Source organism: Dunckerocampus dactyliophorus, chromosome 13 (assembly GCF_027744805.1).
Source record: "Dunckerocampus dactyliophorus isolate RoL2022-P2 chromosome 13, RoL_Ddac_1.1, whole genome shotgun sequence".
Lineage (NCBI taxonomy): Eukaryota > Metazoa > Chordata > Actinopteri > Syngnathiformes > Syngnathidae > Dunckerocampus > Dunckerocampus dactyliophorus.
This window is the reverse complement of record NC_072831.1, coordinates 19,424,821-19,439,965: the sequence shown is the minus strand read 5'-3', so window position 1 is coordinate 19,439,965 and position 15,145 is coordinate 19,424,821. Positions and strand designations below refer to the sequence as shown.

At 41.7% G+C, this 15,145-nt stretch overlaps 2 protein-coding genes across 7 annotated transcripts in view; one reads left to right on the top strand and one right to left on the bottom strand.

Annotated features, from left to right (window-relative positions):
* The window catches only part of daam2 (dishevelled associated activator of morphogenesis 2), a 97,257-nt gene extending 94,223 nt beyond the window's left edge, over positions 1-3,034 (top strand). For all 3 annotated transcript variants that reach the window (XM_054795836.1, XM_054795834.1, XM_054795835.1), the window contains one exon: positions 14-3,034. In XM_054795836.1, the coding sequence (XP_054651811.1) occupies positions 14-226 (213 nt within the window). In that variant the 3' untranslated portion in view covers positions 227-3,034. The remainder of the gene's footprint in view (positions 1-13) is intronic.
* Positions 3,035-4,880: 1,846 nt separating this feature from the next.
* LOC129192367 (tubulin beta-4B chain-like) overlaps positions 4,881-15,145 on the bottom strand; it is a 34,223-nt gene continuing 23,958 nt past the window's right edge. For 3 of the 4 annotated variants that reach the window (XM_054796323.1, XM_054796325.1, XM_054796324.1), the window contains 4 exons: positions 6,255-6,363; positions 6,071-6,181; positions 5,749-5,993; positions 4,881-5,690 (listed from right to left, as the gene is read on the bottom strand). In XM_054796323.1, the coding sequence (XP_054652298.1) occupies positions 4,881-5,690; positions 5,749-5,993; positions 6,071-6,181; positions 6,255-6,363 (1,275 nt within the window). Of the gene's footprint in view, positions 5,691-5,748; positions 5,994-6,070; positions 6,182-6,254; positions 6,364-10,278; positions 10,559-15,145 lie in introns of those variants that run through there. The other variant, XM_054796327.1, reaches the window with a different exon arrangement.

The window sequence follows — 15,145 nt, the reverse complement described above, 5'->3', positions numbered from 1 at the left end:
TATTTTTTGCCAGCTGAAGGAGCAGCGGGAGCGGGAACGGCGGGCTAAGAAGAGCGGGGCCTCAGACGAGGTCGGAGGGGAATTTGACGACCTGGTGTCGGCCCTGCGTTCTGGCGAGGTTTTTGACAAAGACCTGAACAAATTCAAAAGGAACCGCAAGCGCTCCGTCAACCAGCTGGTGGAGGGAGGTGGGCGCGAACGGGCCGTCACCAAGGTCACCTATTAGGGCGGGAAAAACAGAAGAAACGTCAGCTCCGATGTGGACTCGTTTGGTGTGACCATATGGCATGTGCGACCTGTCACCCCTGGACGTTATGTGATCTCCTGATCGGGACGCAGGGCAGGTGGGATGCTGGGCACAGACGGCTGTGACACATCATCCCAAGACTTTTGACCACTGTGCTTCAGCTTCTCGCCACTCGTCACTCCCGTGTTTCTCACAACTTCCCGACAGACAAAAACCCTCAAGTTAGGTGCTGGTGCTGCTTTGTCACGGTCAGTCACTCTGCACATACAAAAAGCGAGAACGTGGATTGTAAATGGCTTCTGAAGCCTCCTCCACATCTGGAAATGATATGGAAGATCTACAAAAATGCAACCTAGGAGGAATGCAGCCGGTGGTCACATGTCCTCCCTGTCTTCGAATTGCAGCATTAAGGTGTCCATTTCCACAGCGCTGTTCTGGCATCAACCAGTGCCAAAACTTGTGCATGTGTTCTAAAAGGGTTGTTTTGTAGGTTTTCATGGCGTTTTGTTGGTGCTCTACTCGTTCATTTGTACACATTTTGCGCTTTAAGTTTATCTTGTTTGCACTGCAGCTTTCTCTTGTCTTAGTGAATGCTCATAGGCCAGCCTACAACGTGCAGGTGTGTGTGTGTGTGTTGTCCGTCTACACGCCAACAAACATGACGAAGGAAATGGCTTTCCATGTTTACAGCTCTCCCTGCTCAGCTTTATTACGGCTAATCTACATTGTTTGCTACACTCGCCTCCAGGCAGAGCCATCAGTCCAGTTTTTGACACCATTACCAAGATTCCGACTAGCTTTACTTACACTTACTGCAGTATCATCGGTGTGGAGTGTTTGAGACGCTTGTTTGTAAGTCAACACGAGGTTTTCATCGGTGACCGAATGCTGCAACAACGCGGGTTGGTGAAAGGAAGCGGCGGTAGAGATATTTTAATATATGCATTTCTAAAATCTTAGTAAATGTGACAAATGCTGCAATGTGAGTAGTGCGAAAACACGATGTCTTTATGTTAACACTAGAGGGGGCGACACGGTGCCGATTCCTTAAAAATGAATAGTGCACACAATGCAAGCATTTCTACTCCCAACGATCTTCAGAGCTGTAACTTGGTATCTCAAACATTTAGTTTGGCTGCCGTCTGATTTGCACAGCTTGTTATAACAGATACCAGTGCTGCAATACTGCTTCCTACACCTCCCACAGCACTTGATTCAACAAGCACTTGGTGTTAATTCCTCGTATAGTTTAGCGATGAGCTGACTGAAAACACCAGTAGTAGATGTTCATGACGGCTCGCACGTACGTTGTGATGTTTGTCCGTCGTCGTACCACGTACTCACCTGGAAGTGCCTCTGACCCTGCGTTCACACAAGTACCATTCCTCTTTCTGCGTGGTGCTGCTAATGTATGTACAGTACTTGGTGGTATTTAAAACCGGCACATGACATTGCGGTGTACGTTTTGAAAAGGAGTTCAAAACAGCTCTGTAGCCCGACCCGGCACGCGATGTTTCACTTTTGTGCCCTGAAGGGGGAAAGTGGCCCACCCTCATCTCAGTCAGTTTAGTTACTTGCAAAATACGGCAACGCAGCGAAGGAGCTTTAGGTTTGATTAACCTTAGCGTTGAGAAATGTTCCTAAAAAGCCACCACTTTAACCAGCATTGTCTGTATATTTCTGCTGGTCTTTTTTCCTAACCTCCTTTATCTCTCCAGTTAATCTGTTAGTATATCAAACGTTGGCAGAACCTTTAATCCAGAGCTTTAACCCATATTTTAGGGCAAACTATTTACTGAGGGGTTTTGCAACATTGTCAGTATTATTATTATTCTATGTTTGTTTTGTTCCATGTTTGGATGTTTATTGTTAGGCCATTGACTGGCTGATTTTGGACTGTAAAGATGGAAATCAAGAGGAATGAAATTAGTAGCTTTTTCAATGCACTTTTATTATGGGACATTTCCATTTGCAAACAATGTTTTGAGGTTTTAGACTTCTTTGAACCGAGAAGGGTGCAGCAAAATAGTGGTGTCAAATGTTTAAAAAATAAAAATAAAAATAAAAAAAAGAGGAAAAGGGCAAGTGAGGATTGGGAATCCGGCTGGGCCGCTGGAGAAAAAAAAAAGATGCTGAATGGAAGCGAGGGAATATCGGAGGAAGGACACTGACGTAAGTGACGTCTGTGTTCAAATGACGGAATGTTGAGTTTTCTGTCCAAACGTGCACTTGGCATCAACCTGCATGCCCAAAGAAGAGTGCACACGGTGTGACCTAATGACTTTACACAGGAAATTGCTTGCGGTATTAAAAACACACTTCCACGTCACTTTGTACTGCTTGAGAAATGTTGCACCCATTTTTGGAGGCTGTATCCTTATGAAGAGTCAGTATTTTTACGGTTGGGGAAAACGAAACAAAAAAGTACCCTTCACAAAAAGATGTACAGTACAGGTGGAAGAACATAAGTATTTTGTACACCATTCTTGATGTTTCAGATCAAATTAAAACACCAGTAAAACATTGAGGAATGTTGCATTTTCCTGTAAATTGTACTTCTATTTATTTGCCTTATTTAGTTTGCTATATTTTGTATGTACACACAGCATTACAAAAAATGATATATTAAAAATATGAGTAATAAACTGTGGTCCGTGTACGGTGGATAGTTTTGAAACTTGTGTAAGAATGAGTTTTGTTTTTAATTTTTCTAATTTTATTTTTGTTTTGTATATTTCTCACCCTGTGACTTTTTGTAGGGTTGCAATAAACTTTGGTCCCTTGCAATGGTTATTTCTTCCTAAAGAAACATTCGAGGGCGAACGAAAACATGTTTGATTCATGTTACACGGATTTAAACTATTTTTAAGTTTTAGTCAATTAGTAAATCTATAAAAAAAAAAAGACATCACAAATGTGGAAAGTAATTATGTAGAATACTAGCGCTGTGTAATGGCTCACCGTAATATGAAGAACGCTGCTAATTATTTATAGACGGTGACTACAGGCTTAATTTTGTAGGTAAATGTAAAATAATGCCACGTTTTAATGTGCACAGAAGTTAGTAAAGGTTTCCAATGTATGCATAAACACATTTTTATATTCTACGCATGAACACGAAGCTTGCAACTGCCAATGTGTTCACAGTTGTAATGACTCCTTGTGTCCACTAGATGGCTCTACGCGACAGCAGGAATACCTCGCATATCAACTTTTTTACACGAGAATAAAATGTTTAAATGGCTTTTTCACCCAAATTATTATCACCCGCGAATAGCGGTGGAATCATTTGAAAAACGCCGACTTTTGTGCCTTCAGCAGCGTTTTACACGCTACAATATTAGAGCAGTTCATTTACCTGCTGCTGTAAGATCTTCACATTTCTTTAAGTTGCAGCCTTATTCCATTCCCTAAAAAAAAGTTGTACACATAATATCTCATAATGGTAAGATGAAAAATGTTGGCGACAGTGCTGCTTTTGCAAGTGATAATCTTTTGGGAGGTGGTCATAACGCTCCATATTCATTCCTTGCTCATTTTTTGTCAAATACACCAACCGGGATGGCGACATTTTTCAGCGGAATTAGAATAGTATGACCATAAACGCCCCCTTTTATGTGAATGCTCACTAAGCACAAAGCCGAGAACCGAGCTTGACAAAGGTGATAACCACCGTCGCGGGACCAATTAAGTCTGATTGGGGATGTTAGGTTTTGTTTGAGTTGCATCTTGAGCACAAAGCCTGGGTTTGTTGAGCCACTTTCGGCGTATACCCCCTAAAAGTCATGGAAAATCAGAGCAAATATACCACATACACGTGCTGTTCTTGCATGCCCGACTTGCTCAAATATGTAATTTGGAAAACGCTATTACTAAAATAGTACATCATAATGGGAAAACAATTCAGGAAACCAAAATAACGCAAACAAGCCAGCTATTCCAGCATTTACTTAACCAGTTGTCCCTCTCGAGTGGAAATGTGAAATGCAGCGACCTGGAAGAATGTCAAGCGATGCTCCACGGATGGCTTGGAAGTGTGGCTTACTTGCTTGCTTGCTAGCTAGCTTCTAGCGGACCATAAAGAGTGTTAAATCTGACAGAAAATTGGCTATTGAGCTCACTTTGCCAAACAGTGCAGCAAAACGAAGGACAAATACAAGAATGTATTCATGCACACTATTTGGTGTAAGAACGCAAATTGACATGTTAGAAGCATCATTTTCGACGCTGAGATAAGCTTTCACTGCTTTTTCATCCTCCTGTTTTCAACTATTTGATGTGTTCATGCATTACACCACGCACACACACACACAGCTGGAGCAAATTTAAACATGCACTGTCGCTTTAACGCGCTTTATTGCACAAACATACGGAATGTATATGTGGCCGTATCTTATGCTAGCCGGAAGTGACGTGAACTTCCTCTTGGTCACATGGTTGAAATCCAGTCATGCCATAATGGGCCCATTCTGTTAAAATCACATTGTGTCCGATCTTCCATCCTAAATGTTTAAAAATACTCAACACTTTGATTCATTTGAAATTTTTTTTTAATCATCATTGAATTCCAATTTCTTAATTCCAATTTCTTAGATTCAAAATAATCCAAATGAGACCTTGACACAGTCAGCCTTCAATCTTCTTCAGCCTCCTCCTCGCCTTCCCCTTCATCCTCGGCGGTGGCGTCCTGGTACTGCTGGTACTCGGACACCAGATCATTCATGTTGCTCTCCGCTTCAGTGAACTCCATTTCATCCATTCCTTCACCTGTGTACCAGTGCAGGAAGGCCTTGCGACGCAGCATGGCCGTGAACTGCTCTGAGATGCGCTTGAACATCTCCTGGATGGCCGTGGTGTTGCCGATGAAGGTGACGGACATCTTGAGGCCACGGGGCGGAATGTCGCAGACGGCGGTCTTGACGTTGTTGGGGATCCATTCGACGAAGTAGCTGCTGTTCTTGTTCTGGACGTTGAGCATCTGCTCGTCCACCTCCTTCATGGACATGCGCCCACGGAACACAGTGGCCACGGTCAGGTAGCGGCCTTGACGCGGGTCGCACGCTGCCATCATGTTCTTGGCGTCGAACGCTTGCTGGGTGAGTTCGGGAACGGTCAGGGCTCGGTACTGCTGGCTCCCCCTGCTGGTCAGAGGGGCGAAGCCCGGCATGAAGAAGTGCAAACGCGGGAAAGGCACCATGTTGACTGCCAGTTTACGGAGGTCAGCGTTGAGCTGGCCGGGGAAGCGCAGGCAGGTGGTGATGCCGCTGATGGTGGAGGACACCAGGTGGTTCAGGTCTCCGTAGGTGGGCGTGGTCAGTTTGAGCGTGCGGAAACAGATGTCGTAGAGAGCCTCGTTGTCGATGCAGTAGGTTTCATCTGTGTTCTCAACAAGCTGGTGGATGGACAGAGTGGCGTTGTAGGGTTCCACCACCGTGTCGGACACCTGATGAAAGCACACAACCTCTTTAGCCTCACATCTTCACACTCACGTTTTCGCTCACCTTGGGGGAAGGCACCACGCTGAAGGTATTCATGATCCGATCGGGATACTCCTCACGAATCTTGCTGATGAGCAGGGTTCCCATGCCCGATCCGGTTCCACCGCCTAGAGCATGCGTGAGCTGGTACCCTTGCAGACAGTCACAGCTTTCCGATTCTTTGCGCACAACATCCAGGACCGAGTCGACCACCTCAGCTCCCTCGGTGTAATGACCCTTGGCCCAGTTGTTACCAGCACCGCTCTGACCTACACAGGAAGAAGCGATACTTAATTTAACCAGTCTGACCTAAACGTATGACTTCAACACCCTTCAACTAACCCACCAAACACAAAATTGTCAGGTCGGAATATCTGCCCAAAAGCTCCGGATCTCACAGAGTCCATGGTGCCTGGTTCCAAGTCCACAAGAACAGCACGGGGCACATATTTACCTCCTTTGTGCACAAGAACAGCAACGATACGAGTCAGAAATCGCAAGGAAGCGACAAAACATTCAGAAATGACAACCTGTGGCTTCATTGTAGTAAACGTTGATCCTGTCCAGCTGCAGGTCGCTGTCTCCGTGGTACGTCCCAGTCGGATCAATGCCATGCTCGTCACTGATCACTTCCCAGAACTGCAACCACAAAAGAAAGCTATCACAAGAGTACTGCTCTCATGCAAGTACTATGTCTGTAGTATGCATAGTCTGTCTTCATCAGATAGTACATTTCTCTGGAATATGTATATGGCCCTTTGTGAAAAAATGATTGCAGTGTGCAGCAGGAGCTTTGCTTTCACTTTTATGTTACCAAATACCTGCAGGCTTATGAGAAAATATGTCGCCAAGATGGTTTGGAACGTCGCCAGATCTAGCACGGCGCACGGAGGGGGGCAGGACAGCAGTCCCGCTAAGGAGCGCCAACACACACAGCAGAGTGAGACGCATCTCCGTGTCAACATACAAGAGAACGGTTCATATCGATATGAACAATATGTTTGTTTTTGCCCAGCCCTACCTCAAGCTGAAACCAACTTGGGTTCTGCAGCAGGACAATGATCCAAAACACACCAGCAAGTCCACCTCTGAATGGCTGAAGAAAAACAAAATGAAGACTTTGGAGTGGCCTAGTCAAAGTCCTGACCTGAATCCTATTGAGATGCTGTGGCATGACCTTAAAAAGGGGGTTCATGCTGGAAAACCCTCCAATGTGGCTGAATTACAACAATTCTGCAAAGATGAGTGGGCCAAAATTCCTCCACAGCGCTGTAAGAGACTCATTGATTCAAGATTCAAGAGTTTTATTGTCATGTGCATGGTAAAACAGGCAGTTATACTATGCAATGAAATTCTTATTCTGTTCATTCTCCCAAGAAAAGAAAGAAAACACAAGAATAAGAACATAAGAAACAAATACCAATAAATTAAGCAACAACAACAGAAGAGACATTAATACAAATAAATAAATAAAGTGCTATGAGTGTGTGCGTGTGTTGCGTGCGGCGTGTGCGAGTGCTTCGTTGAGAAGCCTGATGGCCTGTGGGTAAAAGCTGTTTGCCAGCCTTGTGGTCCTGGACTTCAAACTCCTGTAGCGTCTGCCTGACGGTAGGAGTGTGAAGAATGAGTGTTGTGGATGTGTGCTGTCCTTGATGAGGTTGTGTGTTCTGCGTAGGACTCTAGTTTTATAAATGTCTTGCAGTGAGGGGAGGGCTGCCCCAACAATGTTCTGTGAGGTCTTGATCACCCGCTGGAGTGCCTTCCTATCACGCGTTGTACAGTTACCGTACCAAACAGTGATGGAGGCGGTAAGGACACTTTCGATAGTGCATCTGTAGAAGCAACTCAGGATTGTGGTGGACATGCCAAATTTCCTCAGTCTTCTCAGGAAGTACAGTCTCCTTTGGGACTTCTTCATAATTTGTTGGGTGTTGTAAGACCAGGTGAGGTCCTCGCTGATGTGTGTGCCAAGGAACTTGAAGGTTTTCACCCTCTCCACCTCAGTCTCATCAATAAACAGGGGTCCATGCGGCTCCTTTTCCCTTGTTCTTGGGTCGATGATCATCTCTTTAGTCTTATCTGTATTGAGAAGGAGATTGTTATCACGACACCAAGCTATGAGGTCCGCCACCTCTCTTCTGTATGATGTTTCAACACCACCAGTGATCAGTCCGATGACTGTAGTGTCATCCGCAAATTTAATGATGTGTTGGTGTTGTTCTGGGAGGCCATGCAACCGTAGGTGAAGAGCGTGTAGAGGAGCGGACTCAGCACACACCCCTGTGGGGTCCCAGTGCTCACAATTCTTGAGCTGGATGTGCGATTGTGAACTCTGACTGGGGCCTGCCTGTTAGAAAGTTAAACACCCAGTTAGAGGGGGGGTGACATTGCAAGTTATCAACGCTTGATTGCAGTTGTTGCTGCTAAGGGGGGCCCAACCAGTTATTAGGTTTAGGGGGCAATCACTTTTTCACACAGGGCCATGTAGGTTTGGACTTTTCTCCCTCAATAATAAAAGGTTTCATTTAAAAACTGCATTTTGTGTTCAGTTGTGTTGTTATTGACTAATATTTACATTTGTTTGATGATCTAAAACATTTAAGTGACAAACAGAAAAAAAAATCAAATATAGATATATACTGTATATACTGTATATACTATATATATATATAGGTGTGTGTGTATATATATTTATCCAGCATGAACTGCCTTTTTAAGGTCATGCCACAGCATCTCAATAGGATTCAGGTCAGGACTTTGACTAGGCCACTCCAAAGTCTTCATTTGGTTTTTCTTCATCCATTCAGAGGTGGACTTGCTGGTGTGTTTTGGATCATTGTCCTGCTGCAGAACCCAAGTTGGTTTCAGCTTGAGGCCACCAACAGATGGCCGGACATTCTCCTTCAGGATTTTTTGGTTGACAGCAGAATTCATGGCTCCATTTATCACAGCAAGTCTTCCAGGTCCTGAAGCAGCAAAACAGTCCCAGACCATCACACTACCACCACCATATTTTACTGTTGGTATGATGTTCTTTTTCTGATGTGCGTCATTACTTTTACACCAGATGTAATGGGACACACACCTTCCAAAAAGTTCAACGTTTCTCTCGTCAGACCATAGAGTATTTTTCCAAAGGTCTTGGGGATCATCAAGATGCTTTCTGGCAAAATTGAGACGAGACGAGCCTTAATGTTTTTTGTTCAGCAGTGGTTGTCGTCTTGGAACTCTGCCATGCAGGCCGTTTTTGCCCAGTGTCCTTCTTATGGTGGAGTCATGAACACTGACCTTAACTGAGGCAAGTGAGGCCTGCAATTCTTGGGATGTTGTTGTGGGGTCTTTTGTGACCTCGTCGCTGCGCTCGTGGGGTCATTTTGGATGGCTGGCCACTCCTGGGAAGGTTCATCACTGTTCCATGTTTTCGCCACTTGTGGATAATGGCTCTCACTGTGGTTAGCTGGAGTCCCAAAGCTTTAGAAATGGCTTTATAACCTTTGCCAGACTGATAGATCTCAATTAATGTGTTCTTTTAATCACTTTTTCACACAGGGCCATGCAGGTTTGTGTTCAGTTGTGTTCTCATTGACTAATATTTAAATTTGTTTGATAATATGTAAGTGTGAACAAAAATAATAAGAAATGGCAAACACAGTAGTTGTTTAGTGAGATGGAAAGACCAACTAATTATCAGGGGTGCTGGTAAAGATTACTGTATTTCCAAATTAGTTAAGATTGTAGGGTTACATAAAATGAACATAAATAACAATAAAGTATAATTAAAAAAAAATAGTTTGATGACAAAAATGAGCAAAAACTAATTATTTCTGTTAATTAAGTATTATTTTCAACTATATATTGTACCAAACGTATATTAACAGAAATAACTTGCAGTTATTGGTATGTAAACTACATAGGTTATGTTTTAATGAGCGCACTTCCACACTTTTTGAGTGTGTAATATGTTCCAAAGCGGGACAAAATTGCAGTGCGCCGCCAGTACCCGGAGTGCAGTACCTGGTTGCACTCAAAACGTGACTGTGGAATCGTCACCATCTTGTCTACGTAACAGAAGGGGTGGGAATAACTACGTACTTGAAATTCACAGTACGTAAGGCGAGAAGAGGAGGTGTTTATACTCTATATTGCAATCGTCATTTCCGGTTAGTGTGCCAATACAGCAATCGATTTGGAGCAGCACTACGAAATTAGCGTTCGTTTGCAGTGAGTTTATGATTGGTAAATTAGTACAATTCCTCAAAAAAGGGGAAGATTCAAGTTGGATGGCAGTTAGAGTAAATTATTTCTAGATTGATGTACATGGAAAATGTGTTTAAAATACCAAATTAGTGATTTACAGTTAGTTGCGCGTTAATTAGCTCTGGTGGCGGCGCTGCTTTGCAATGCCTGCACAATGCCGACACCTAGTGGACAGTTGGAGAGCGTCAAAATTCATATTTGTCATTGAAATCATGTTTGATCACATCACCTGTCTTGTACGTAGTCACCGTCAAGTGTTCGAACACATAAAAATATTAAATACATTTTATGACTCACTTTGGCCCCAATCTGGTTCCCACACTGGCCGGCTTGGATGTGCACGATTTCCCTCATTGTGGACGCAAAGTTGTAGAAGAGCGGAGTCGAATTCTTTTGAACGCTGCAGCTATAACCTTCTTTCTTTCTCCAGTCTTTCTTGCAGGTACCGAAGCTGTCTTGCACGCCGCGTCGTGCCCCCAGTGTACAGACACTTTCCCCTCTGTCACATAGGTGCATAGTCAATGGACGCGGACACATAGAAGCGTTCACGCAGGTGACGCCTGCACGTCGACTTCCGATTTACCTTGACTCATGATGACTCATCCGATGACACAGTGACAGATGCAGCACATCATCGTAACACATAATTCACACTGCATTTGCAGTATAACGTCAAACAACAGAAAGTGCACTTCATTAGGTAAACCTGCACTAGTATGGACTCTCATTAAACTGTGCAGCACTACTCAAAATATTTGGTAATGGTTGCATTTTATTTGAACAAGCGTACAAGTTACAATGGAATACATCACATCCAACAATTCCCACATGTCCCAAAAGCAAATCTTATTTAATCCTACCCGCCACCCGTTTCACGTATGTTGCAGTACATTTATTCACAGCAACCTGATCTTTTTAATACATACAAAAGTGATAAGTAATGTAGCAATGTGGTAATATAACTCTCAGGATTTTCTTGCAATCACAATAAATAATAATCATATTTCATAATCAGTATCATAATAAATAATAATAAATACAAATAGACATAATAGAACAAGATCAAGACTCTTCTTCCTTGTATTTTGCAAACATCAACTGCTTGTATTGTTTCTTGAAATCGCTCATCTCGGTGCTTTGTTTGAGTTCCTTATTTAATCCGTTCCATAATTCGATTCCACATACTGAAATGCTGTGGGTTTTTAGCTTTGTTTTAAGTTTAGTTTTTCCCTGAGATCATATTTCTCCTCACTCGTAGAAAAGTATTGTATGACATTTTTAGGTAACAGGTTATTGTTTGCTTTATGCACAATTTTAGCTGTTTGAACATGTACTAAATCTGCAAATTGTAATATTTGTGATTTTATAAATAACAGATTTGTATGTTCTTGACACGGCATTATGAATTATCAACTTTTCATTCAATTTTTCATTCAATTTTATTAATGCCTTACAATTTACAACAACATAGGGTCAAGACATGGGCATTAACAACTGACAGTTGGATAACAACAACACACAATAAGTCATATAAAGGGATTATCAACTCCTTGCTTAAAGGTGGTCAACCATTCACCACGCGATGTGGATTAAACCAAAGGAGCAGGGAGGGGGCGGGTGCCACTGGGCCTCAGTCCTCAGGTTAATTACAAGGTAAAAAAAATGTAAATTACAACAGTAAGTGCTAAAAAAAAAATACTTAATTGCTAATATTATATAAAATAATTATATTGGAGACCAAGAGTCTGAAACATGTTATTTTACTACGAAAATGTGAAATAAAAAGGAGGGAACTGTGAGTCGATATGAGTTGGTTTCGCCTTGACTGCTTGTTTGATGACGGTGGGAGATGATAAAAGTGCCGTTAATTTGTCAACAAAACATGGAAAAGACGAAATCAAAGCCAACAGGTGCACAATTTAGAAAGAAGAGGAAAGAAGAAGAGGAGAAACGGGTCAAAGAGAAAGGTATGCTGCTATAGCATCACTTTATTTACGCCACATTAACGAATGTGTGTGATCTAATAAGCTAACGTTACTTGGTGGCTGCTAGCTGCTGTTCATTTGTTTTCGTGACTGAGAGTTTTAATTGTGTAAATGTGGATTTAAGTCAAATGCAATTTAAGGGGAGCTTGTGAAATATTTTGGAGCACCTGTCTGTAGTTGGAAAAAAAGTAGGAAAAAACGTTGTTAACAGTTGTGGGAGTGTATTGAGGTGGAGGGAAGGGGGGGCTAGAAGGGGGGTGTACCTGAAGGATTTGTGCACTGCAAAAACAGAATTTTCCATTCTATTTATATGGTGTTTAATAATTTTGCTTATTTATTAATATATTTTGTAATATATTTTTGTCTCTAAAATGGAATGTATTTTTATTATTATTATTATTTATTTTAACAGTAAAATGCTCTTTATAAAATACTCCAGGACTGTTTACTGTAGGTGTGACTTTCCAAGTATTTCAATGAGTGCCATAATGATTGAATGTATGATATAATGTATTATTATTACTATTATTATAATTATTATTATATTATAACAGCACAGTGCAGCATGTCTTCAGCATGTTGGCATCACAGTCAGGTGGCTCTGGTTTCAAGTCTTGGCGTGGACAACTGGAATTTGCATGCTTTACCCATACGTGCGTGGATTCACAAACGTCGGAAAGCATGCATCTTAGGTTAATTGGAGACAAAATTGTCCATCGGAGGGAATGCGAGTGTCAACGGGTGTTTGTGTCCTGTGATTGGCTGGTGACCAGTCAGGTGTACTCTGCCTCTCCCCCAAAGTCATTCTACTGTATGTGAGTGGCCTGATGATATCCAAATGCCATCTCAGCATCCTTGTGCCATTAACTACCTGGCAGTCCTTGAACAACACCAAGATGACCACAGGTATTGCTGACTGTGCACTCCGAAGTGTGGACAATGAACTAAATGAAGGGCAATGGCGGAAGCAGCAAATAATCAAAGGTGACTGCTGATGATGCAGTCCTTTAAATGTAAGGGACAGGATCACAAGCTAGAGTAATTCATTTCCATCTAAGGAGTCGTCACATGATGATGGATGGTTAATACAGACCCAAAATTTATTGCAGTCAGATAATGAGATGTGTGACGATGTCTGTACCACATTCTGGTGAGACGTACAAAAATGCTCATGATAGCGACAACACAATAGGTGTAAGAGAAACAAGTCTCAGTCTTAAACTTTAATTTCGGAAAATTCGACTTTCGCAGTTTCACTCCATCACGGTTTTTCCAAATATATTGAAAAAAAAATCATATCACGATTCCTCGCTGTTTCGGAGTTGACTATGGCCTGTGACTACGCATTCAAAAACAAAGGCCTGTGTATGCGTACCTAACATAGCGTCATCATCACTGAACAACTTGTAGTGTTTTCACAGGTTAGTGGTTGTTTGTAAGAACTTACGTGTGTAAAAATGTGTGTGATTTTAATGTCCAAGTATGTAAGTATTATTACTATATAAGTGTGTAGTAAGCATATGAAATGAAACAAACCGTAGGCTCGGGGTCGGTGTTGCCAGGTCTCGCAAGAGAAACAAGCAACAAGCTCTCTGAAAACAAGCCCGAAACAACAAGGAAATTGAGAATTTGCTAGCGACTTAAAAAAATAAGCTCAAAGTCACTTATAGTAAGCATCCCTGGCAACACTGATGTGTGTGTGTCTATATTATGTCTTATTTATGTCTTATTTTTTATGACTGTCTACTATATTGGGTAATATGAGTGTAAAGGCAACTAGGGATGTTATTTAATATCTAAAGGGCTTTAATGTTTAAAAAAAACACATTTAGAAGGTCATATACAGGTTTTCTCTTAACTCTTATCTCTGAAAATATTCGATTACTAAATAAGGAATCCTACTTTGTGGAAATACACTTTCGGGTTTGAAATCAATTAACCCTAATAAATGAGGGATGACTGTAAACCTTTCCAGTTTTCTACATTTCCTGGGGCAAATGGGAGCGTTGCCAGGTATGCGCTTCAATGTGGAAAATTCCCCATTCTCCACTCTGTGTGGCTGCCGTTTATGCGGAACAGCCACAGTGCACGAGAGAAAGCGAACTTTTACACGCAGGGTGATTGATTAGGAGATCATTGCTCATTCTCATACTAAAAAATTCAAATGCGTTGGAAACTAAATACAGCCATGTGGAAACAAGACACAAGGATCAATAAGCGATGCGGACAGCAACAGAATGGCAGGAATGAAAGAGAAGTGGAACAGGATGTAGATACGATAATCCACTGCTAAGCTATTTATGAAAAAAGGGTAAGAATATGGAAATATGTCATTATATACTGTATTGTATTTCTGTCAGTATCAGGTTTTATCAGTCAGTGCTATGCTAAGCTAAACAGTCACTATAGTGACTCAACTAAACTATTGTTTCCGTTTTAACTGACAGCAACTGCAGAGGGTACCAGGCATCTAATAGGGTTAAGGTATGGTTTATTAGCAGAAAGGTCTTGGGCGTTTTAATTACATAGAATATATTTTAAAATCATTTTTACACAAATACATAATAATTGAAATGCCACTGTATATTGCAATGTAATATATATTATTTTAGAAGCATTACCACCTATGTTACTCCATTTCTATCCAACAATTCTTTTGTAGTAGTACTTGTTTAGCAGCTTCTGTTGCAACACGTGGCGATATCAGTCATAGCCAAGGTAATTACACACACACACACACAGAAAATGCAGGAAGCAACAATTAAAAGTAAAAGAACTCTCAGGAGCCCATGAATTCTTAATGCGTGATCCGTGCAGGTGCAGCATGATGATGCAGCCACACTGAAAAAAGTTTTTAAATGGTGTAAATCCTTTAGGGTTAAGAGAATTTAATAGCACTTACCCATGCTTGACACATTCTTCAGGTGTAAAAAAGTGTTTGCCTACTACCTGATTTCTTATTTTTGCATGTTTGTCAGATATAAATGTTTTAGATCATTAAACAAATGTAAATATTAGTCAATGACAACTCAACCTAACACAAAGTTCAGTTTTTAAATGAAACTTTTTATTATTAAGGGAGAAGAAAAATCCAAACCTACATGACCCTGTGTGAAAAAGCTTTGGGACTCCAGCGAACCACAGTGGGGGCCATTATCCACAAATACATGGAACATGGA